At 52.9% G+C, this 24538-nt stretch overlaps 1 protein-coding gene and 1 long non-coding RNA gene across 5 annotated transcripts in view; one reads left to right on the plus strand and one right to left on the minus strand.

The window, feature by feature from the left end:
• The window catches only part of LOC117201490 (uncharacterized), a 40060-nt gene extending 33608 nt beyond the window's left edge, over positions 1-6452 (plus strand). Inside the window, exons 6-7 of the long non-coding RNA XR_004483539.2 lie at positions 2583-3627; positions 4473-6452. This is a non-coding gene — a long non-coding RNA (uncharacterized LOC117201490). The remainder of the gene's footprint in view (positions 1-2582; positions 3628-4472) is intronic.
• On the minus strand, positions 1697-23807 carry SLX4 (SLX4 structure-specific endonuclease subunit). 4 transcript variants are annotated; one of them, XM_049698990.1, is made up of 16 exons: positions 23785-23807; positions 21695-21790; positions 21081-21477; positions 19204-19425; positions 17179-17368; positions 15514-15726; positions 13259-13467; positions 12828-13150; positions 12066-12306; positions 11572-11660; positions 10530-10676; positions 9671-9840; positions 6449-8718; positions 4342-4441; positions 3170-3586; positions 1697-2881 (listed from the first exon to the last, which is right to left on the minus strand). In XM_049698990.1, exons 3-16 carry the CDS (start codon positions 21424-21426, stop codon positions 2485-2487), a joined length of 5334 nt encoding a protein of 1777 aa, XP_049554947.1. In that variant the 5' UTR covers positions 21427-21477; positions 21695-21790; positions 23785-23807; the 3' UTR covers positions 1697-2484. The 4 variants fall into 4 exon arrangements, with proteins under 4 accessions (XP_049554947.1, XP_033284834.2, XP_033284836.2 ...); XM_033428943.2 differs by lacking the exon at positions 23785-23807 and adding an exon at positions 23412-23778; XM_033428945.2 differs by lacking the exons at positions 17179-17368; positions 21081-21477; positions 21695-21790; positions 23785-23807 and having other exon boundaries at positions 1699-2881; positions 19204-19314.
• Between the last annotated feature and the right edge of the window lie 731 nt (positions 23808-24538).

Raw genomic sequence — 24538 nt, forward strand, 5'->3', positions numbered from 1 at the left:
GGTCTCCCATGCTCGTTCTCACTCTGGGGCTTTCTGTCCACCCAGAGTTGTGGTCAGCTGGGCAGGCCCTTCCCAGCTCAGCGAAAACCTGAGGCTTCCTGCCTGCATGGGCCTCTCTGGGGTTGTGCAGACTGCAAGGCCCCCTTGCTGGGGCCCTGCTCAAGCTGGGCTGTGGCTGTCCTTTGATTGCCTTGAGTGACCATGTCCAGGCCGAGGCCAAGCCACAGGAAGCGGGACTGGCCCACGAGGTCACATCACAGTGAAGCGTGGGTGTCTCTTCGTTTTCGCTGATGGGTGAATGTTCCGCTGCCCTGGAGCTCAGCGCATGTTCTTCCTATGCTGAGTCCCTGTGGCGACTGTCAGAGCTTCTGCACAGGAACGCCTGTGCCTGCTGCCCACCACGAGGCCATGGCCGCTGGCTCCTCCAGGCTCCCTGTGGGTGCTGGGAGAGGGCAGCTCATCATCAGCTCCTTTTCAACCAGTTAGCTGGACCTAATTCTCTAGTTCCTGAGTCAGGTTTAAACCCTCTGTAGAGGTCATGCTTTCCCGGGTGCCGCCTTCTCTGGCTGTGTTGGTTTCTTTTCTTAGTGGCTGGTTTAACCCTCTTTCCTTGCTTTTGCACTGGCCGAGCCATGGCCAGGCCAACTGCTGACCCCTGCTGGCCTCCGGGGACACGCTGCACAGACCCGACGGGCCAAGGTCTTCTGTCCCCAGGCCCACCTTCCCTCCCTTTACCTGCTGGTGGCTTTTTATCAACTTTAACCCCTCCCCCAAAACCTCCTTTTCCACCTGGAGTTGGTAGCGTTCTCCGAGTCAGGACACTGTCCGAGGAGTGAGGCTCCCAGGCCTCCCCCGAGGGAGTGCACCCGAAGCTGCATGGTCTCCCCTGCGAGCCAGTGAGCAGGGTAAGGACCCTGGGTCGGCTCCCTCCTTCCTAACTCCACTTCATTTCCCTGACACAGCCCATACTCGGGAGGGGGCATCAAGCCCTTCATACAAGAAATGCATGGTAGCTTCTAGAACAGGCCAGGCTCCATCTTCAGTCTGATCAAAGTGGTGTGATCTGAGCCGAGCTTCCCTCTAGCCGTCTGCCCTTGGGCAGCAGACACGGGGAAGGCTGGGTCCCCTCCGCCTGGTCACAAATCAGGAAACACAGTATGTGTTCAAGAAGCCCCATTTCGCCTCCCTGAATGCTGCACGCCGCTGAGGCCCAGTTCACAAACCCCCTCTTCCAGGAAGCTGTCCCTTTGGGCCATCTGAGCACTGACCCTCGCAGCTGGCACAGAGGAGAGGCCAGTCTGTCTTCTCCACTAGATGACCGGAAGTGCCGGCCTGTTCCCTTTTCTCCACAGGGCCCAGCACACAGGCCAGAGCAGGCTTCATAAACTCATCCTGTTAAAATGCAGATTCTGACTCAGTGGGTATGGGCGGCCCAAGCCTGCATGTAACAAACCCCGGGCAATGCTGCTGGGCCTCGGCCTCTCCTGGATCATCGAGGGTGGGAGCTCAGCGCCTGCTGAGGGCTCTTAACTGTAGGCGTGTGGGGTTTGGGGTGGGGGCGCAAATGTGTAGATGAATGAGTACCTAAGAACCAGAGGAATGAGCAGCAGCAGGCCTGGGCTCCGCCTTGAGATGGAGAACAGGCACAGGCCTTCGGCAGACACGGGTGTGGGGTCAGCAGGGGCACTGTGGGTCCCCTCCCCACGGCCCATTTCCCTCGTTATTTTCTAGAGTACAGTATCCAGAAGGTTTCTATAAAGGCTTTTTGTTTTTATTGCACGATATAAAACGAACTGCACCGTATTTAAAACAGACAAGACGTTCACAAGGACACAGAGACCCAAACTTTTCTTCTTTTCCAGCCCTCACCTGCACTCCACAGGCGGCTACAACACATACTGGTGGAACCAGTTAACAAAGAACATGCTTATTTGGGGGGCTTCAGAGCTGTACTGGGCCTTCTGTACTGTCCAATTCAAAGACTGCTGGTGACAATGACAGGTGTCTGGGCAGGACAGCTGGGCCAGCAGAGCACCTGGGGCCTGGCAGTTCAGGGCCTGTGGACAGCTGGTCTGCTGGTGGAGGCTGGGATTACAGCCCAAGTGCTGAGAAGGAAGACATGGGCAGGGGCAGCCTGGACCCAGACATCCACCTCAGGACACGGACACCTGTGACTGGTGGGCAAAGAGAGTGGAAAATGCAGCTGAATCAGGCCTTGCCCTGGCCAGCTGGCAGTGGCCCACCCCCTTCTGAAACACATGGGGCCCAAGGGGGTTAAAGGGAGACAAACTGTGGGCACCAATGGAGGGAGGGGCCAGGGCCCCTAAATCCAGCAGATGACACACTCCAAAGGCCACTCTAGGATATGAGGTCAAGAGGAAGCCGATCTGGGTTGGTGCTGCCGTTATTCACAGGGGGAGCGGTGTGGTCAGAAAGCTCAGAAACACTGTGGGGGCCTGGCTGGCTGACGGGGGCTGCAGACCCTCACAGGCTGCTGATGGCCTGGGGTTGGGGGCGGGGGACAGGCCCGCGGGTTCTGACCCCCGTCTTCTTGCTCATGGGCTGCTGTCTCTTCCTCACAGGCTTTGCCTTGCGGGCGGCAGCTGTGGTGAAGGTGATGCACTGGGTGTCCAGGAAGTCCAGCAGCTTCCCCGTGGCCACATGGATGCCTTGATGCTTCAGCTCGGCCTGTAGCTCTGCCAGCTCCAAGGGCTGGTACAGCAGGACCTTGCGGTAGAGGGCTGGCTTGGAGCAGATATAATGCCTCACGGCCTCCTCTGTGGCCGCTACCTGGATGGCCGCCTGTGAAGCACTGACACCCTCCTCGTCCTCCTCATCTTCTCCTGCAGACTCCAAGGCCGCTCCAAAGTCACAGGAAGAACTGAAAAGAACCAGACAATAACACCTAGCAACACCCCTTCTTTCCGGCCTCCACCCCGAGACCAGGAGCCTCTTTGAGGGAAGGAGTGTGTTTCTTTGTCCCCTGCGGAGCCCGGCACATGGACGACCCCCAGGGCAGTAGGAAGCCCCAGGCTGCTGTGTCCCTGGCACTCTAGCTGCAGGCCTGAGCGGGATTGCACCCTCAGCCAGAATCTAATGCCGAGGGCAGCTGTGCTAGGCTGGCCCTGCTTGTGAGAGAGGATGTGGCCCTGTCCTTCCATCTGGTTACCTTTGTGAGCTGCAGGAGCTGTCACTGCTGTCTACAGAGGTGGCCATGGATTCCTGGGAGGCCGGTAGCTGGGTGTCACCATCAGGGCCTGGAGGGCCCTCCTTGGCTGGTGACGTGCTCAGGGCAGGGACCCTTCCACCAGGCTGTGTCTTTTGATGTTGGGGGCCCTTGGTCTTAGCAGGTCCCTTGGACCTTTGGGGAACGGAGCCAGAAGTGGCCTCCAGCTGGGTGCGGCCAGCTGCCCTTGAAGGCTTAGAGGTCTTGGTGGTGTAAGTCTGGCTGCAAGGAGCCTCCAAGGGCACCTGTGAGGACTGGCTCTCTTCCTCAGAGTCTGACTCCAGTATCTGGTGAGTGTACTGGAATATCTCCTTCAGTTTCAGGACCATTTGGCGTTTGGGCAGAGGGCGGACCCCAAACCTGAATGGGAAAACAGATGAACGTCAGCAAAGAGCAAACAGGTATTAACTAATTAAACTAGTGGCTTTATGTAACTGAATCTTAAATGCCTGACTTAAGAGCATTCAGAGGTCGGTATCTATCCTGCATACCCACTGAGCTGACTCAGGAATATTCCAGAAAGGCCATTCCCCCTGAGTTCTGAGTGGTGGTGGTAGCAGTGACCTCCCCAGTGTCCAAGGCAAACAGCAGAATTCATTGGAATGTGAGTTTTGCTTACATTCTTTTTTTTTTTTTTTAACATCTTTATTGGAGTATAATTGCTTTACAATGGTATGTTAGTTTCAGCTTCACAACAAAATGAATCAGTTATATATACACATATATTCCCATATCTCTTCCCGCTTGCGTCTCCCTCCCTCCCACCCTCCCTATCCCACCCCTCCAGGCGGTCACAAAGGGGAATGTGAGTTTTGATGTTCTTTTAAAAAATCAGCTCTCCCTCCTCAAACTGTTAAGGCAAGGGTACCATTCCCATCCACATGGCACATGGAGACCTGCCACCTGATGGGTGACCTGGAGGAGTGTCATTTCTTGGCCCTAAGTCACCTGGGGAACAGTATGTGGAGAGCTGGGAGTCACGCACGCCCCCCCACCAGCCAGAGGCTCCTGCCACCAGAGCCCAGGGTGCCGTTCTGCTCCCCACTTCACTAAGCCTGGACATAGGTGCAGGAGGGAGGGTCTGCTCAGAGCAAGCTTTCCAGAACACCACCAACCTGTCCAGTTCTTTCTTCAGCACCGGGGTCTCCATGATGGAATACCTTGGCATTGGGGTTATGGGCACTTCGGGGGGCAAGTTCTTCCGGTTAGCACCTTCTGGGTGGAACAAAAGAAACATACGTTTCAGCACGAGGGCCCTGGATTTGCCTCTTCTGACCCTGATAGTGTCACTTAGAGAAGTGCTGCCCTCGCTCCAGGACAGCAGGGATGTCCACCCTTCACTGTTTGACTCTGGAGTCACATCTTCCCATTGGAAAGCATCACACAGCACGCGGTGAGGGCCACGGGCTTATGTGGTGCTGATGCTGTGAAGAGCTCGAAAGCAGGTAGGCAGTTGCCAGGGGCTGGGGTGAAGGGGCAGTGGGGCGACTGCTAATGGGATGGGATTTATTTTGGGGTGATGAAAACATCCTGGAATTAGACAGTTGTAGAATACTGTACTAAAAAGCCATTGAATAGTACATTTGAAAGGGTGAATTTTATGATATGTGAATAACATCTCAATAATGCTGTTATTAAAAAAAATCAGTATTTTAAAGACAACTTAGGGACAACTTAAGTACATCTGGACTTTGGTTCTTATCCTGTTTATGAGCATGGAGTCCTTTGAGATGCCAATGAAAACAACAGGATCTGTCTTGTGAAAAATGCACAAGATTCTTTATATCATTTCAGAGTTTGTGACCCTCATGAATCTCCCCTCAGATTCTGACTAAGGTCCCCTGGTCTCAGGTCTCCTGCAGCGGTTCTCACACACCACCTCGGAACCTGTTAGAAATGCAAAATCTTGGTTACACAGCAGACCTCCTGAAGCAGCAGCTCTGGGGTAGAGACCGGCCACGTGTGTTTTAAGAAGCTCTGCAGGCAATTCTGACGCCCACTCAAGGCTGAAAGCACTGGTTAGTGATGCCCAGCTGGTCTAAGATTTTAGGGGGACATGAAATAGCAGGACACAGGCAGATGCTCTGTCCATAGGCTCTGCTTCCCTGTCACCAGTCACGGCTCAGTGTCGCCTGGTCCCTTCCCAGACTCTCCCTGGATCAGTCCAGCTGGAGGGGATAGCGGTGGGGCAGCAGCACCTCAAGGGGCCGACACCAACACCGGGGGCCTTGATTTTCCCCTGTGACTGAAATGAGCTGGGAAGTGGGGTCCCTCCACCAGTGGGGCCGATAAGGCTCACAGCAGACCTCCCACACTCACCCCATCTGGTCTTTTAATTGAGATGAAATTCACGTAACAAAATTTTAAAGTGAACAGTAGCACTTAGCACATTCAGTGTTGTGCAACCACCACATCTTTCTAGTTCTAAAACATTTCATCCCCCAAAGAAAGTTCCATGCTCGTCACTCCCTGTTCTCCTCCCCCCAAGCCCCTGGTGATCACTCATCTACTTTCTGTCTCTATGGCTTTGTCCATCTGAATGTTTCATATAAAAGGAATCATATAATACGTGGTGGCCTTTTGTGTCTGGCTTCTTTCACTGAGCAGCATGTTTTCAAGGTTCATTCTGCTGTATCTGTGTCAGTGCTTTATTCCTTCATATGGCTGAATAATATTCCACTGTATGTATGTATGGACCACATTTCTTTATCCACTTATCAGCTGATGGACATTTGGGTTGTTTCCACCTTTTGGCTGTTGTGAATATTGCTGCTGTGAACATTTGTATACAGGAGTCCTGACCTCAAAACCTTTGAATGTATACGTGGGAGTGGAATTGCCTGGTGGTAATGGCAATTCTGTGTTTGACTACTTGAGGAACCACACGTTTGCTCTTAAGGTGCACCTGAGGTGCCTATCACAGCCTCTCGGGAGGTGCTGGTCCACTATTCTGGAGCGGAGCCACAGACAGGGATCTTGAACAAGTACCCAGGCGAGCCACAGGATCCAGGCAGGTTTAGGAAGCCCTGACTTACTGGCTAAGGAGTATATGTTTGACAGCAGGCCGATCCTCCCCAACCGTGGAGTGGGGTCAGGCAGGCAAGGGGAGGGCTGGCCACGGGTCAGCAGGCCCTTTAGTATCACTGCCCCGCGCTGTCATTACGACCCTCCACGCCCCTTAGTGTAAAACAGTGTAAAAGACAACACCCTCCCATTACTCACTTGGCGTCTGTAACTCTTGCAGTTTCTGGGCTCCATCCGCGCTTGGTGTCTGGGGCAGAGGAGGAGCCTCTGGGGGCTTCTGTTCTTCTCCATCCCAATCCTCCCACAGAGCTGAGTTCAGAAAGCTCAGCCTGCTGCTCCCAGGGGAGCCGGCCCCAGGGGATTTCTCTTGAGGCTTCCTCTGGCCAGTGCAGCTTCCTCGGATGGGGGTGGTGCCCAGCAGTGCTGGGGAGTGGCAGTCACCGCTGTCCGGGGCTCCCTCCACCCTACTGCCAGGGCTACTGGTGTTCAGGGGGCCGGTCCACTCGAGGTTCAGGTGGTCGATTGGAATTGGTGAGAGGGGCTCCACGTGCCAACACCAATTGTCGGCTGGAATCGGGGGGTCACTATCCAGCAGGGGGATGTTGCTCGCCTTCTGGGAGGCCACCTCCTGCTCCTCCTCACTGTCCTCAACCTCCACCACTTCACTCGCAGTGGCCTGAACCCCTGGGCTCGGCGCAGGCGGCGGGTGCCTCTGGAACTGCCCAGTGAGGTCAGCGAGGCCTCCTGAGCCGGGACGGGGAGCCAGAGGAGAAAAGTACTGGTGGCATCTGGGGTGGGGACTGGACGGGCTTCTGCAGACCTGCCTTCTGCTGTCAGGGCTTCCGGGAGCGATGGGGCCCAGGAGTGAGGATGATGTCTGAGGCACGATGACCGAAAACTTACTCATGGCTTCCGGTTCACCCCTGTTCTCTAACAGGGCCCTGGGCTTGGGCTGAGCCAGTGGGTCTGCTGAAGGCCTGGACCTGAGGCCTGTGATTTGGGTCTGCGATGAACAGTCGCGGCTTCTGCTAGCCAGTGGGGTGGCAGGCACCAGCCACGAGGTATCTGTCGTGCTGTCCTCGTCGCCACTGATCTTGGGGTCGCAGAACAGTTGGGGGGTCCCTCTGCCCCCGACAGAGCCCCGGTTCCCCAGCGGTCCCTCCACCTCCTGCTGTAGCGTGGGCTCTCTTCCTGGTGGGCTTTGGGAAGGTTCCTGCTCTGCATCAAGGTCGATGATGGAAAACAGCTCAGAGGACTTGGTGCTAACTTCAAGAACTTTCCTTTCTTCCGAGGGACCATTCAAACCTGACTTTGTTTTGATTTGTTCCAGCTCCAGCTCTTCATCTGAATCCAATAAAAGGATAACCTCATCTTCTCTGTTCACGCTGGATGGAGAGTTCTGAGACCTGGCACTCAAGCAGCCAGGTTCTGACTGGGTTAGATCCATGGGTGGTGACTTTTCTGGGGAGATCAGGACCCCTTTACCTCTGTGTTCCAACACGGAACTACACTCCTTGTCTTTCTGGCCTGGATCCTTATGTGACATGGGAAGGCTTCTGGCCCTCTTTGGCTTCAGTGATGAGTTCTGGGAGGCCACCCTGGAAGCTGTGCCCTGCAACTGGGGTGTTGGCAGGGACAGGTCACTGGTGTGACGAGAATGAAGATGTGGCCCGCAGGGACTCCTGCCTTGATGGGGCTGTGATGGGAAGAAGGGTGAGTGTGAGGGAGGTGCCTGCTGGCGAGCAGGGGGATGGGAACTCTCTATCTCCCTTTCCCATACGGTGCAGTTTCCTTCCTTGCGATCACTTGTCATCTGGGAGGGTTCAGGGTATCCGGCTTGAGGCGATGAAAAGGACTGTTCATCATCATCAACATCAACTGAGCACAAAAAGGTGCTTTCCTGCTTCTCTGCCTGACCCCGGGCAGGGCTGGAAGAGTAGGGAAGAGCCAGTGCTTCCTCTGGGGACTCTGCGTTCTCCTCCCTGTCCAAACCCCGGTCCCCGGGGGACAGGAGCGTGGACTGTCTCATGTTTTTCCATTTGTCTAGGGCCTCATCTCTTCCTTGCCCAGATGATTCCATCTGCTCTGCATTTTCTGACTGTTGTTTATTGTGAACGCTTGTGAGGATTCCCCCAGAAACTGGACCGTCCTCCCTGAGCTGGTCAGCTTCTTCCTCCATCGCTGGAGCTTTCTCCCACTGGAGCAGCTTTCGCTGAGTAGCTGCAAATTCATAAATTTCTTCCATCTCTGCCTCATTCACCTTTTCTCTGTCTTCTTCTCGGCCCTCGGATTTCAGCAGAGCCTCTGCTTCCTCCTCCTCACCCCGCCACACCAACCGCAGGAGTTCTTGGAAAGTCTCCACTCTGCTTTCACAATCCTCGTCTTCCTGCTCCTTCTGCTGTCCACCCTCTGCATCCATCAGGACGGGCACCTGTTCGCACAGGTGAACAAGCTCAGTCACGCCAAACCTGCAATGGGAAAGCCATGTGTCACCCCACCCTGCGCAGAGGCGGCAGCTGGGTGTCCAGGTGCGGGAGGCTTGGGGCAGGAGCCCTCACGGGGAGGACGGCCATGATTCACCCTGGCCTTTCCCCTGCTCCCCTATGGAGATGGTTCCCGTGCTCATGCCCAGCTATGCCCCAGGCTGCTCAGTTCTAGAAACAGAGCCTTCAAGGAGGGCCACTAACCCTGCTGTGCAGGCCCAAGTGCAGGCTGAGGGGAGGTGGCAGGGATGGGTGGTGCTGTGACCGGGAGAGCACCCAAAGCGCTGTGACTGATGCAAACCGGGACACCCAAACCTGTCACGGGTCAGCCAGGCCTAGGGCCACACCAGCCTGCCACCTGCTTGATGGCTCTGTGGTCTAATTGGTACCTTTGAAACTCCAGAGGCTGAGCCCATCCTTCCCAATAATACACCTGAGAAATGAACAAGGTTTCATCCCAGAGGCCCTCGAGGCTTATCAGGAAGTAAAACACCTATTTTTGCTGAGCTACGTGCCACCTCTCCTGAGATACTGGTGTGGACAAACCAGGTAGGTGCAAATTCATGGGAGTTAGATCAAGCATCCTATTCACTTCCATTTTCTGGGACTTGGGAAAGGACAGCTGTTGTTCAGCTTTGGTGGCAGAACCACCAAGGAGTGGCAGTGTTTGGGGGCTGAGGTTGGGACCACCCTCTCACCACGCCCAGGGATCGAAAGCCACGGGGCCCTCCTCAGCCAGCACTTGGCTCTCCTGCAAGTGTTCATTCTGGCCAGACTTCCAGTCAATACACCCTGTTCAAGGTCACCACCGGGTATAAACGGGGGATTAAAAGGTACAGGAAGGACTCAGCCCTGACCTTCCCACGGGCCACCAACCAGATAATCCTTGTCAGTTAATGTCAAAAGCTGTGAAGTAAATGGGAAGACCAATCTGGACCTGTGGGCCAGAGAGCTCAGGTCAGGGGCCAGGTGGGGAGTAAGGGCAGTGTCCGCAGCATAGAGGTAACGCAGGAACACCCGGGCAGCCTCAGCGCTGACGTCACTCAGCAGAACGCGCTGGGTCCTCATGTCACCATCTTCTATTGCAAAGAAGCCTTCACTGTTTACCTGAGGGAGAAACGCATGCAGAAGAGTTACCGATCGGACAGTCGTGACTTGGGGCGAAACAGACCTCAGGGAGGTTCTGGGAGCCTCTGAGCTTGTCCCAGGACAGGTATTAGCCAGTGTCGCTCCATTTAGTTGGCCAGGAATTCTGCAGGTTAGGCCACAAAACTTGTCTGTTTCCAAAATCAAGTCAGTGATAGATGCTCAAGAACCCAGTCAGTCCCCTCTTGACAGGCATATCAAAGGCACTAGAACTTTCTGACGAGACTGACAACAGTTTCTGGGATTCCTGCAATGCGATGTTCAAGTCAAATGCACAATGGCACAGAAATGTCGCAGTAGCTCGAGCTTAACAAGGTTGATTATAACACTTTACAATTATGCAAATAGAGGAAAAGGAAACAATTCTGGGGAGAAAAGGATTTTTATTCAACAGAACAAGAAATCTGATATTTCCCAAAGCTCATCTCCTCATAGAGCTTCCTGACCTCAAACCTGTCTTCTCCATGGAAGCATAACCTTGATGGCAACAGAGGAAGAACATTCCAGGGCAGTGGGAGGAGAGCCGGGGTTGGGGGAGGAAAGGGGGCAGGAAGACAGAGGGAGAGGCAGGGCACAGAGGGAAGAAGAGGGGAGGAGGGAGAGGAGGGGGGAGGGAAGGGGGTGGGGAGGCAGCTTGACCGCACACTTACGTGCTGCATGAGAAGTGGGCATCGGGCATAGAGCACAAACTTGTGGGCATAAAGCACCTCCCCACCGTCCATCTGAAACTGGACGTCGCTGAGGTGTGGGTTGTTGACCATGGCACCGAAGTCGGCCACCAGCAAACCGAGGGCGAGCTGAAATGAGAGGGGGAGAGCGGCCACTGCCGCCTGTCACCCACCTAACTGTGCAGGCCCAACTGACGGGGTGCAGGTGGCCAGTCAGGGCCTCGTGCTGCTCCCCACAAGGTCCAATGTTGGGCTCCACCTTTAAGTTACCTTTAGGCCCTCAGGGACACAGAACAGCAAAACCCAGTCCTTTCTAAAAATCTCCATCACACCCAATTCCCTGGCCTAAATGGGAGCCCCAGCCCATGGAGAGGTGTGCTTGACGGCAGCATCAGCACCTGCTGAGGGCTCCATGGGCCAGGCGGTGTGCGGCCCCACAGGAAGCTACCAGCCTAGCCTGCCGTGACAGATGGGACCTGAGCCCAAGCAGTTACAGGGCAGGCCGAGGAGCTCCGTGTCCCTCTCTGACACGTGCCACGTCTCTAGGGAGACCTTGGTGAGAAGTGCTTGGCTGATACCAATGCACTCACGGGATGACACCCACCCTAAGGAAAACCCAGCTTCTAACCCAATTCGTCACCAACACAGAACACAAACTATTAGCTGGAGGCCTCCAGGACTCACACATGAGGGCACAGCAAGTCCTGAACGAGTGAATGGAACTTTGAGAGATGGATGCACAGAGCCGTCGGCTGAAGTGAGGCACCCTCACTGAGCAGGGGTGCTCCCCAGGCCCCAGGACAGAGCAGGCTCCCAGGGCCAGGCTACTGAGGTGCCCCAGGGTTCAGCAACAAAAGGGACAACTGCCTCATGGCAAAGACCCGCTCAGTTCAAAGCCCGTCAAGGGGATCAGTGGACTCGAGCAGGGGCCTGGAGGCTGGCAGTGAGCTGGCAGCACTGAACACACAACAAGCCCTTCGGCCAAGACCATGGATGGAGCCGGGACAGGGCCAGACATTCTTACCGAAGCCTGGCTGCTCCTCTCCAGGCACTTCTCCTTGTCTGGCAGGACAAACCCAGTCAGTGGAAGGCTGCTGGGCGACAAGTCCATTCCTGAGAGGAGGATTCGCAGGTTAAAAGAACAGCACCTCCTGGCAACATCAACCACCAGGGAAAGAGCATCACCTGGGCTGACCCGAGGACGTCTTCATGGAAAACGAACTGCCCACAGACCACCTGCACCACCACCCCCTCCCAACAGAGAGGGACTCGGGAGAGAAAGAGCTGAAATCAGCCCTCATGACCACTCGTTCTGGCAAAAGGCTCTGTCCTTGGTCAAAGTTGAAGGAAGACTGTGACAAACTCACCTAAATCACATTTACCTTTGAGGAAAAATGAAAGCACCTAGTGAGACTACATTCTCCCTGTCACATGGGGATGAGCCTGGCAACATCGGATCTGAGCAGCTCTCACTGCCCTGGTCCCAGGGAGAACAGGCCCCAGTGGCCAGTGTCTCACCTGTGGCCCCTCCTGAGCCGGCCGGGCCCCCACTGCAGGGCCACGGGCTGGCGCTCAGCCCCTCTCCTGCCAAGTCCAGGAGGTCCTGCAGGGCCTGATGCTCCCTCTGGCTGGCGGAGGGTGCTGGGCTCAGGGGGCTATGGCCCACAGGGCGGGTGCCATGGACGGCAAGGGGTGTTTGCACGCCAGGCTCTGGCTTCTCAGGCAGCTCCAGTGGCAGCGTAGGCTCCTGTGTGAGGCCCTGAAAGAAGTGGGAGAGCCAGAGTGAGCGTGCAGCCACCACAGCAGGCTCCCCAAGGGTGTGAGCCCCAGCCCAGAGCGACCCTGGGAAGCTTGTCACCATTGCCACCTGTCAGCAGGCTCATCTGTCACGGCAGAGGCCATGCCTGTGGCCTCCACATCTGCAGAAGGGTTCCCAGGGCCCCCGCCCTCCTAGTATCGTCTGAATTGCTTCAAGCGGGTGAGTACCAATTCCAGACACCTGCATAGGCCAGTCTGGTTCCTGCCCCCCATCACAAGCAGGTCATACGCGGTCCGGGAGAAGGCCCTGGGACTCTGCATTTTAAACTCTCCAGGAACATAACACACTTGGGAGCCAGTGGTCTCCCTGTTCCTACCAGGGGAACCATCTGGTTGCTGCAAAGAAAACACGCTAGACCACACACGATGCTCCTTGGCTTCCCCCCCCTCCCATCTTCCTCCAACTTTCTGCCGCCACCCTCTCTCCTGAGCCCACCCGTGCCAGCTTGGAAGGGAGCACACCTCGGCGGGCCACTGGGGCACCAGGGGAGGGACCAGGCTGGCCGTGTAGAAGGATTCCAGAGCCCAGGCCCCGGTCAGGGCGCTGCCCTCCCACAGAAAGTTCTGCTTTCCTCCAGGTGGTCGAAGACCCCGCCTGCTCTTTTCCAGCTCTTCCTTAAAAATTCTGCTCGCAGGAAGCGGTGGCGTGCCAGACAGTTCCAGCTCCTCTGCCAAGAGCTGGGCCACGCGATCCTCCATCTGTCTCCCTGTGGTCTCCACGTCCTGGACTAACAACTGCGGGGGCGTAACGGGAGCTTTCTTCTTGCGACTTTTCTTCTCTAGAGCTAAACAGAAGCAACACGGAGTCATCCTCCTCACCGAGGCCTCCAGCTGCTCCTTTAGCGGCTGCCGTGCGGCGAGGCTCCCCCGGCACCACCCTTGACCACACGTACCTGCTCCCGGTCTCGTCCTCTCAGAAAAAGCGTTTCCCAGCCTGAGTGCCGCCGGCACAGCCTTCTGCTCCATCTCGGACCGGGACAGAGCCATGGCCACCAGCAGGTCCTCGGACGGCGCCTCGGGCTTGGCGACCTTCCGCCTCTTCTGCGGCTCCTTCTTGGCAGTGGCTCCCTTCCGCTTCAGACCTCCAGCGTGATCCCTGAGGCTTAAAAGGCAGCCACACCGAAAGGTTAGTGAGGCTAGAGATGCGAGCACTTCCTGTTCTGAGGTGGTCCCCACTGGACCCGAGAAGGCTCACCCTTTCTCCTTGGTAGGGGGCGCGAGAGAAAAGGGATAAATGTGCAAACAGAAGCATCAACGGCTTCTGTACTCAGTCACTGCGCTCACTCTGTGCCTCACGTGAGCTCGCCTGATCCTGGGCCATGAGTTCAGCACAGTCCAGACACGGGAGGGTCTGGGTCCTTCCAGGTGATGCTGCCCAGCAGGGTTCTTGGCAGACACACAAAGCTGACAGCAGCACCCGCATACCCCAGCCATGGCCAAACCCTTCTGGTGGAGTCAGCTCCCCGGATTCCACCCACTTCTGCCCATCCATACCTCAGATGCCCTGAGGCGGACCCGGCCACATTGGCCGTGAAAAGATTCCTTCCCTCCTGCAGGGGCCCTAGGGTGGCACCTCTGCCCAAGGCCTGAAAGGCCTCCCAGGTTAGGCCACCAATGTGGTCAGCTGACTCAGAGGTCAACGTGCAACATGTCATTTGGGTTGGAGGATATTTATTTAAAGGACTTTCTGGCTGGAGAGAACCTACACTGCCTGGTGAATTCCAACAGTCTGGGTGAGAGGTGGGAGGTAAAGGTGAGACAGATGGAGATTGCAGACCCAGGACCACCTTCCCTGCACCTCAGGGCAGTGTGCGGGAAGCACCTCTGGTTTGGGTAAAAGCTCGTGCTCTCCACCGGGCCAGGGATGGCTCCGGAATCGCAGGTATCACCTCAGAGATCTCAGCGAGCCCTAATTCAGTTCCAAACTCCTGGGAACCCTGCATGATAACTACAGCCTCCAAGAGGGGAAGAAGCCACCCTAACCTCCAGGCCCTGCTGGCAGCTGCTGCAGACTGTACCTCGGCCCAGCGGGCAGGGCCTGGGCTGAGGTGAAAGCACGCGAGGGGTGCAGGAGCAAGTGGGGTGCTCTCACCAGCATGTGTGCCCTGGCTGGGGAGCTCTGACTACCCCAGAGTCAAAACGCTCTGGGCTGGGCCGTATGGCAGGCAAGGCTCTTCGTTTGCTGTGGTTTTCTACTCTAACAACCTTCCAGAAGGACCCACACACTTCTTGGAGGTATTTAAAAAGCAGATATATTTTATCTGAGTAGGTAGCTTCAGTCTAGTCCTGCCAAAAGGCAAGCAATAGCTTAGATGACATCTATTCTAAGGACTTAAGGCTTCTGAATCTGTGATGCTAGTGTTGATGTGCTAAAATATGGACAGGCTTGCAGCTAAGAATCGACCACCCAGTCTCAGCACTGGCCCCCTTCAGAGGCCCATCACCTGTGTGCAAGGCAATGGCTGGAACAAACAGAGCCACTGCCCTCAGCCTTCCCTTTGCCCTCAAGAGCTGCCGAGAGAAAGAAGTCCCGAACCTATAGAAGTCCAGGGCCCGTGCTACTCTGTTCCCTGTAACACTGGGACCTACCCAGGCATCCACAGCAGCAGAGGCGATGTGGAGGGAAGCAACCCTCTGCCACTTGTTTGCCTGTGGTTTGCATGCCAAGCACTTGTTTCTGGGTATCAGCAAGGCCTCCTATTCAAACACTTAAGCATTTAATTCATGCAAAAAAATAGGCCTATGGTTCTGTCTCATCAACTTGTTGAGCTATGCTGAGTAATCTTACATTAATAGTATGAAAATCGGACTACACTGAGCTGGAAGCCATGCTGTACCCCACACAAAATGGATGAGGTGAAGAGAATTATCGAATTCTTAGCTGCTCAGGATGGTGGGGATGGGAAAATCTCAGGAAGGCCCTCGTGGAAACCAGTCCAATTCAACTGGTCCATTTCAAAGCCTCCGACGATAGAGGTCTGTCCCCTCCTCAGTCCCTGTGGAGACTATGCCCAATTTCCTCCCAAAATATTTAATCTCCAGAATCAGAGAGGGCTCTGTTGTCCTCCAACACTACAAAAGGCCTTTTCTCTTTTTTTTTTAAACAAATCAGAGTACTTTGATTTTTCTTCCTTTTCATCTGACTCACCTTGATGCCAGTGTGCCAGAGGCCCCCTCGGGCTGAGCTGTCTGCAGCCGCACGGCCTGGAGCAGGAGCTGCGGGCCAACCTCCATCTTCACTGCACACTGTTTCAAGTGACTGATTCTGCTCTTTGGGGTGAGAAATGGCTTGCCGCAAATTGGGCATTCAGGGATCTGAGGCACAGAAGGTCTCAGTGCCTTTTCAGCCTCGTCCAAGCACCTGGAGGAAGACAGCAAAGGTAGAAGAACCACCCTCCCTGGTAATATGATCGTAGATAGGGATTCATGTCAGCGTGGACGTGCTGTGGGACAAAGCCTGTTCCCCCTGAGCTGATCCCTCCACACAGCCTACAGTCAGCCTCCAGACATTGAATTCAGGTTTCTGTTAGCAAAGGTGTCTGAAGAAGGCAAGGATACACTAAACATAGAGTCATGGGAGTAACCATATGGCACAGTGATTCTACTCCTAAGTATATGCCCCAAAGAGCTGAAAGCAGATACTCAAGGGACTTCCCTGGTGGTCCCAATGCAGGGGGCCTGGGTTCCATCCCTGGCTGGGGAACTAAGATCCCACATGCCGCAACTAGGCCCGCGTGCTGCAACTAGAGAAGCCCAAGTGCCACAACGAAGAGCCCACACAGCCAAAATAAATAAATAAATTAAAAAAAACAACAGATACTTAAGCAAATACATGGAAAGCATGTTCACAGCAGCTCTATTCATAAAACCCAAAAGGTGGAGACAAATGTCCACCAATGGATGAATGAATAAACGAGATGTGGTCCATCCATACAGTGGAATATTATCTAACCTTAAAAAGGAGAAAAGCACTGACACAGCTACAACATGGATGACCCTTGCCAACACTCTGCTGAGTGAAGGAAGCCAGACACAAAAGGCCATATATTGTGTGAGTCCACTAATGTCCTGAACGGGCAAATCCACAGAGACATAAGGCAGATCAGTGGTTGCCAGGGGCTGAAGAAAAGAGGGAAATGGGGGTGCCTGCTTAATGGGTCTGGGGTTTCTTTTGGGGGTGACAAGATATTATAAAATTGACTGTGGGGACTTCCCTGGTGGCACAGTGGTTAAGAATCCGCCTGCCAATGCAGGGGACACGGGTTCGAGCCCTGGTCTGGGAAGATCCCACATGCCGCGGAGCAACTAAGCCCGTGGCCGCAACTACTGAGCCTGCACTCTAGAGCCCGCGAGCCACAACTACTGAGCCCATGTGCCACAACCACTGAAGCCCGCATGTCCAGAGTTCATGCGCTGCAACAAGAGAAGCCACCGCAATGAGAAGCCCGTGCACCACAACGAAGAGTAGCCCCTGCTCACTGCAACTGGAGAAAGCCCGTGCACAGCAACAATGACCCAACGCAGCCAAAAATAAATAAATAAATAAATTTACAGGAAAAAAAATTGTAGTGATGGCTGCACAACTCTGTCAATATATTAAGTAAACACGATTTTATTGTTCACTTTAAATGGGTGAATTGTATGGTATACGAATTATATCTCAATAAAGCTGTTTAAAAAGAAAAGCAAGGACAGATTGACACTGATACTGAGGTACTATCTCAAGATTCCCACCATGGCCACAGGAGCCCCGGAGCTGGTCACACCCATGGGAGAGGTGACCGCAGACAGGTGACGGCCGAGCTGCTCCTACCGGTTCACGTGCTGCTCCCTCCGTGTCACGGTCATAGCCGAGAGGTTCTTTTGACAGATCTGGCAAAAGAACAACCCCTTCTCCTCCAGGCTGTCGTTGTGTGCGGATGCCCGTTCTAGCCCAAACTCATGCTGGAGGGCCAAGGCCACTGCAGCGTCGCTTTCTGTGGCAGGGAGCCTGGGCCCAGACCCTGTGGAGGCACAAGGACCCATGAGGACCAGCTTATCCTCAGATGTCGAGGAGCACAGACACTGGGCGTATCGTGAGGAATCCAGACCTGGCACCACTTGGCTCATGCGTGGCCCCTTCCAGGGAGACTGGACACCTAGTGGGTCCCTGAGAAGGGTACTCCTTAAACTTTAACAGGTACAGGGACCCCCAGAAAGCTGGCTAAAATGCAGGTCCGGAGGCTGGCACTCTGGGGGCCCAGGTGGAGCCTGAGATTCTGCATTTCTGACAACTCCAAGGCAAGGCTGATGCTGCTGGTCCAGGACCATTCTCTGAGCATCAAGGTACTAAAGAACTTGCCTTTCTTTTCCCATCTCTGCTAAAGTCAGCAACCCTGGGCATTCCAGGTTTATAAGGCTTCTATTCCAAAAAATCTAAGTTTTCTCTTCAAAGCTCAACCTTTCCTACTACTCTGACTTTTTCTTGCCCATCCCAGAAGAACCAGGCCAGAGTGAAATGCCATTCTTGGTTTTTCTCTGCATCAGACCAGAGGATGGACTGACTCTAATCTTGAGATGGCTCTCAAGGTGGTCATGCCCACTGCTGTGGCCCTCTGTCACATCTGACGTTGCTGGAGCAGACCCTCGGCACTCGTGAGGGATATGCCCTGAGAACAAAGCCAGAAAAGCATCATACTTCATTTTGGTCCTATGTTTTTTTTAAACAAAGAAATGGTTTATCTCTCCTGAGTATTCCTGGGTATGATGTGATGATTTATGGAAACAACTGAGTCGCATGTACGGCAGGTGCTGGGCTTATGCACTGGTTGAGGACTCCTCTGCACCCCTTGGTGCCACGTGGACCAAGGACCAACGCCACAGCAGATGTCACATCGCTATGTCACCTGCATGGACCTTTGGGGTAGCCTGAGAATCCTCAGTAATCCTGAGGTGAAATCTGCAGGTACAGTACCAGGAGACTATGTATTCACTAGCTGTAAGTCTGTCAATACAGTTTCTTTCTATTTCTTTTCCTTTTGTATATTTTCACCAGGGATGAAAATTCCTATTGTTTAGGGGATAAAGTGTAGTACCACCTGACATTACAAGCCTCAAGAGGTGGTGTAACATGCAGTGCATGGCACTTCCCTGCAGGAAAAGGTTAAATGACAGCAGGAGGAAACAAGCAAATCCAGAAAGGGGGGAATTTTCAAAGACAATTGTCCTGGACTTTTCAAGAAGTTAGTATTGTGAAAAAACAAGGACAAGACAAGGGGACTGGTCTACAGTCTAGACCAGAGAGACTACTGAGCCACAGCCACATGTGTGTGACAAATCCTCATTCAGAAAGAGAAGGAGTCCAGCTACAGAAGCTATCCTTGGGACAACCAGGGAAATCTGAATGTGAACTGATACCAGGCAGTGTTATGGAATCACTTGTGTTTATGGTATTGTGATTATATAGGAGAATCTAGGAGTGAAGCGTCATGATGTCTATAACTTGCTTTCATATGATACAGAAGAAACGTATATTTATAGAGACAAAAAAATGTATGGCAAAATGTGGACAATTGTTAAATATAGGTTGAGGGCATAGGGACTTCATTGTAATATATTTTTCTGACTTTTATGAATGGGAAAATTTTGTAATAAAAAGTCAAAATAAAAAAAAGAGGAAGTGGTACCTTGTCAAAGAAGCTAAGTGAGAAATGACCCAAGGGACCCTCTGTTCTCTGGTGAGACAGAGTGGCAAAGGTAGAGCGCCACCCCCAGCAGAGACGCAATGAACACGGGCTCCTTCCTGACTCCCTTCCCCGAAAGTCAACCCTGTTGGGAAGACAGAGGACTCCCATCATACCGTTCCCTGCCATCATCTCTTGAGGGCCCTTTGGGACGTTTTCTTCAAGTGCAGCCTCTAGGGAGCACCCTTCTGAACCATGTTTCAAACGCTCAGGGTCTGCTCTCTTGAACTGCTGCATTCGCTGTAGCACCAGCTCTGCCGCCCGGGGTTTGGAGGGACTGGGCACCATCGCAGTCAGACAGGAAGGAGGGGGCTGGGAGCGGCTGTCAGGAGCGGCCTCTGGCAAGGAGGAAAACATTCATATGCATCAGTTCTAGCCGGAGGAACCAAAGACTCTTCCAAAGTTTCAAACACCTCAAGTTTCAAAGGGGTGCTTTACTGACTAGTTTAGGTTTAAGTCTTTTTTTTTTTTCCCCCGGTATGCGGGCCTCTCACTGTTGTGGCCTCTCCCGTTGCGGAGCACAGGCTCCGGACGCGCAGGCTCAGTGGCCATGGCTCACGGGCCCAGCCGCTAGACCGAGGCACAAACCCGTGTCCCCTGCATCGGCAGGCGGACTCTCAACCACTGCGCCACCAGGGAAGCCCTAGGTTTAACTCTTAAGTGTGAATAGTACTGATTGTTTTTTGGTAACCTCACTGTTTGTGGTAATATAAATACCCCTGTCATAAATATCTATGACAGGAGGGGGCATGGGGAGTGACTGCTATTGAACATGGGGTTTATTTCTGAGATGGTGAACATGTTCTAAAATTAAGTAGGAGGGATGGTTGCACAACTCTGTGAATATACTAAAATCACTGAGCCATACACTTTAAAAGGGTAAATTTTATAGAATGTGAATTGTATCCCTATAAAGCTGTTATTAAAGAAATATTAATGACAAACACTTATATCTTTCTAGGTCAGAAATTTTCCTTTAACTTGGTGTCTGTAGATGACCTCCGGGGGGGATCCACGAAGCCCCTGAAGTTATATGTCAATTTTGCAGGTGTGTTCGGGGGTGCAGTGTTCTGGGGGAAATCAAGCATAGCTTTCACTAGACTCTCAAAGGGAGCATGAAGGACCAGTAATGTTTCAGCAACATTAACGACGCCTTACAACAGTTTCTTTACCACCACTGCACTGGGAGGTCATGCTGACCACATATTATTTAAGATCAGGAAGTGAAGGTGAGAAAAATTTAGAAACAGAACTCAGGAGCCCAAAGATCTTGTGCTGTATTATATATGCAAGGCTGGTTTTCAGTTCTGCATGAAGAATGTATGCTAAGCATATGGTTTAGTACACCAAGGGCAGCAGGATAAGACAGCTGCTTTAAACCAACAAACCAAAAAAAAAGAAGAAGAAAAAGCAAAGAATAAAAGGTGCTTGGAGGAGAAAGGAAGGACGAGAATATTCTCCTGGGACTCAAACCCACACGGCACCCTCGTTCTACCTTTCAGCAGCCTAACCAAACTGGCTGGCCCACTGCAACTTAACCACTTTGGAATGAACTCAAGAAAGTGAGAGAAAAAAAAAAAAAAGGAAGTGAGAGAAGCAGCATTATTTTCATGTTCATGTAACTCATGTCAACTGCGTGATGTAAACATTAATAGGAAACTGAAAGAGAAGAGGGTCCCAAATATATCATGTAGAAAATTCACACGGGTTATATTTTTTATGACTATTGTTTAAAACAGGAGTTGGCAAACTACAGTCCTCGGGCTGGCTGCCTGTTTTTGTTAAGTGAAGTTTTGCTGGAACACAGCCCATTCTATTACATACTGTCATAGGGAGTTGAGTAGTTTGCGACAGAGACTGTACAGCCTGCAAAGCCAAAAAAATTTACTAGTTGGCCCTTTTCAGAAAGTTTTCCGACCCCTGGTTTAAAATAGTACAAATCACCTCTGGTTTCCTCTCTGGAAAAGTTTTGGCAGCTGTTTCAGCTGGTTACCTGTCTGGGTGCTCCATGCACTGTCCTGGAGCACAGCAGAAGCATGCACGCCTCCCTCCCCATTTTCAGGGGGAGCCGGTTCACTCTCTGGCCACTTGGGTGCCCCTTGCTTTTGAGTCCGCAGGACCTGGCTGCCAGAGCGAGTTTTTCTCTCAGCGGGGCCTTGAAGGGTTTTGCTCTTGGAAGCAGGTGGTTTGGCCCTTTTCAGTTTGCTTCTTATCTGGATGCTGTCTGAGGCCTTTTGTGTCTTCCTTTCCCCCGACACTTCCTTGGGGCCATTCTTTTTCACCCTTTGGAAAAAGCTGGCACAGAGTTCCTTAAAGTCATCGTCTGACTCATCCATCATCTGACGGGTTTGAAGGCTTTCAGGCTGGTCTTCGGAGGAGTGAGGGTCAATCTGGGGGCATGTGGACAGATGAGAAAGTGAACCCGAGTGTGAGCCTAGCCAGGCCTCGTTCGTACTCGCAGCTTCATTATGGCTCCTCTCTACTTCTCACTGAGGTACCTGGAGAGTCTGCACAATTGAGCAGGAAGTACTGCTCCCCACTGCCATAATGATTTAAAATGTCTTTCTTCAAATTGAACCTATGTTAAACAGTACGTTTAAAGCTTACCTTTATTAAAGTTCACAGCTGAGAGCTTCTGTTGTCCAGTAGATGCCTCTGAGAGAGAGTACATGTGACCTTGGTGCTCAGGTGATTCTCCAAGATCTCCATGGTGATAAAGCACATTTGATTCATTTAATTTTTCACTCGTGGAAAACCAAAAGCATCTAAGTGTAACTAGACAGATATTGTCATTTTATGCCATTTCTTCCAGGACGGTACAAGAGCATGTGGGGTATGAGAAAAGTCTCCAGAGGAACAATACCCCTGTCAAATAATCAGCTATAGCCTGGTTAGCACAAACTAACTGTCCTACAGGCTACCACAACACAACAGGGGAGAGGGATCTAAAAACCTGTCAAAGCATGTTCTTCCACAGGCAGAAAAATGTGTGCATCTTGGAAGAGTATAGTTTTATTGAAGCCTAGGGAATAAATCCCATGAAGAGCAGTCACCACAGAAACAAGATGGCCCCGGAATCCAGAAAAACTATCTCTTAGGCCTGTGCTGGTCCAAGGCCTCCAGCTCTCAGAGGCTCTATCAGCAAGCAATGTAATGAGAGAGAAAAAGAGAATATGCACTTGAACGCTCACGAAGAAACAAAAGATAGGAACATAGCAGGCTCTCTTTCACTGATACAACCAATTTTTCTAAATCAGAAATAGGTCACTTTTCATCCATTCTCGCACCCCAGCAACTCTTCTAACCCAGGTGACTAGAATGCTCCTCATATGCAAAGGTTGGGCCTTATGGGCATGATTATTTATATTGGTGCAGTTTAGTGGAGTTCAGAAATCAAAACTGAATAACCCAGTGGTAGAAAGTTCATTTCAAATACCATAATGAAATCTCCACTGTCCAAGTAATCCAATTAATCACCTAGTTTTCCAAAGCTGGGCAGACACACATACCTAAAATCTACTTTTCATGGCTGGCTCATTCTCATCTTACATCTCCTTAGAGAAGCTTGCTCTCTGTCTTTATCTAAGCGAACCCTCTCCACTCCCATTATTTTCTGTCATTACACACTGTTTTCACAATGGTACTTATCACAAGTTATAATCACATGTAATAGATTTATTGAATGCTTACTGTATGCAGGCAGTGGTCCCAAGTGCTTTACAAGTCTAACTCGTTTGATACTTACAACTTTACTGGGTACAATCTATCGATGCCCTTTCTTTACAGCAAGGAACCAGGCACAAGAATGAGGAACTGACTCAAGTTGACACAGCTTTTCAAGTGGCAGGGCTGGGATCAAATCCAGGCAGTGTGGTTCCAGGGCATCAGCTCTTATATTTTTATTCATTTACTTGTTATCTGTTCCCTACTAAGCTCAAAACTTCAGGAGGGCACACACTCATCTCTATTTTGTATTCTCCTTGGCTGACAAGGTGCATGACTTGTAATAAGTGCTCGATAGTTATCTGTTGAATTAATTAACTGCAAATAGTTTGGTACAATAGGGAGCGAAGAGGAAAGTGGTGAGAGAGAAGACTGCAGGGAGAATCCGTGTCCGAGCGCCTGGGACGTTAGGCCAAGCAAACTGTTGGATGTCGGAGCTAGAACAAACTCCACTCTCCACACTGCCCTGAGTCGCCACATCTCTGCCAATACTACTTTAAAACGGTGCATCTCCTATAGGTGCTCAATCAGTATCTGCTGAAGGAAGTAATGGATCCTACGAGACGGCAAGTTTCCAGAGGGCTGGGGACTGTGTACCTACCGCGGCCGGGCTCACCGCAGACGCTGAAAAAAAGAATGGGCAGGTGCGGGGCTGACCCCCCGCCTCGCCCAACACACGGGTTGTCACCTGGGGAAGGGCTGCCAAGGACTCTGGCAGCTATAAAGACAGACGGCGAATTCCGATCGCTAGTCAGACCCCCGGGCTATGCCCCGTAGGTATCCGGACCCCCCCAAACCCCTCTTCCGTTCAGACAGCCCTGGGCTCCTCCACCCAAGCCCGGGTCCTGCCTCTAACAGCGGCTGGCGGCGGGCGAGAAAGCCTCTTCGCCCTCAGAAGGGCGAGAAAGGCCCGAGGTGGCTGTACCGCCTCTCCCGGGTGCAGACTCCCGACCCCAAAGCCCGGCTCCTCCTACCTCCGGCACCGCCGCAGCACCTTCTCAACGGAGACCAATGCGCCTGCGCATGCGCCGCTTGGCGCCCCGGCGGCGAAATGCGTCTGCGCAGGCGCAGAGCGATCTACAAGGCTCGTTTCCCATACTCCTCCGGGGCCGGGGCGAGCGGCAGGGCGGGAGTAGGCGGAGCGCTGCGCCCGTGGGCTATGTGGCTGCGTTTCTAGACGGCGCCCGGCAAAGTCTACTAAGTGTTGAGGAAGAGTTGGGGTGAGTTTAGGGCTCCGCCGCAGTTTTAAGTTGAAATTTGGGTGCACCACGGTTCACACAGGAAATGTATGCGGATTCATTGGCGGCCCCTCAGAGCGTACCGGTCTGAGGAGCCGACGGGTAAACGGAGGCGCCAGAGCTGTAGGCGGGGGGTGGCGGGTGAGGGAAAATCTTCCTTCCCGAGACGCTTGCGAGCAGGTTGAGGCCTGGAGGGCGGGTCGCCCAATGCGGGCCGGGGCCTAGGCGATACCCACCCTCTCCAGGCTGCCAGGTGCAGGCTGTCCGGGCGTGAGGGGAACGTGAAGCCGGAGAGGTTCGCCGCGGGCTGAAGTCTGAGAGACTTTATAAATCTACTAAAGGTTCTAACTTCAACCTGGGGTCATTGGGAGCCGGTAAAGATTTTGTTTGTAAAGGAGGTTCTAGTTGCAATGTAAAAATTGATCTGGAGAGGCAAGCCCGGAGGCCGGGAGGCCCATTAGGAAGCTGCTGTAATGAAGGCGAGAAATGA

This window comes from Orcinus orca, chromosome 16, assembly GCF_937001465.1.
Source record: "Orcinus orca chromosome 16, mOrcOrc1.1, whole genome shotgun sequence".
Lineage (NCBI taxonomy): Eukaryota > Metazoa > Chordata > Mammalia > Artiodactyla > Delphinidae > Orcinus > Orcinus orca.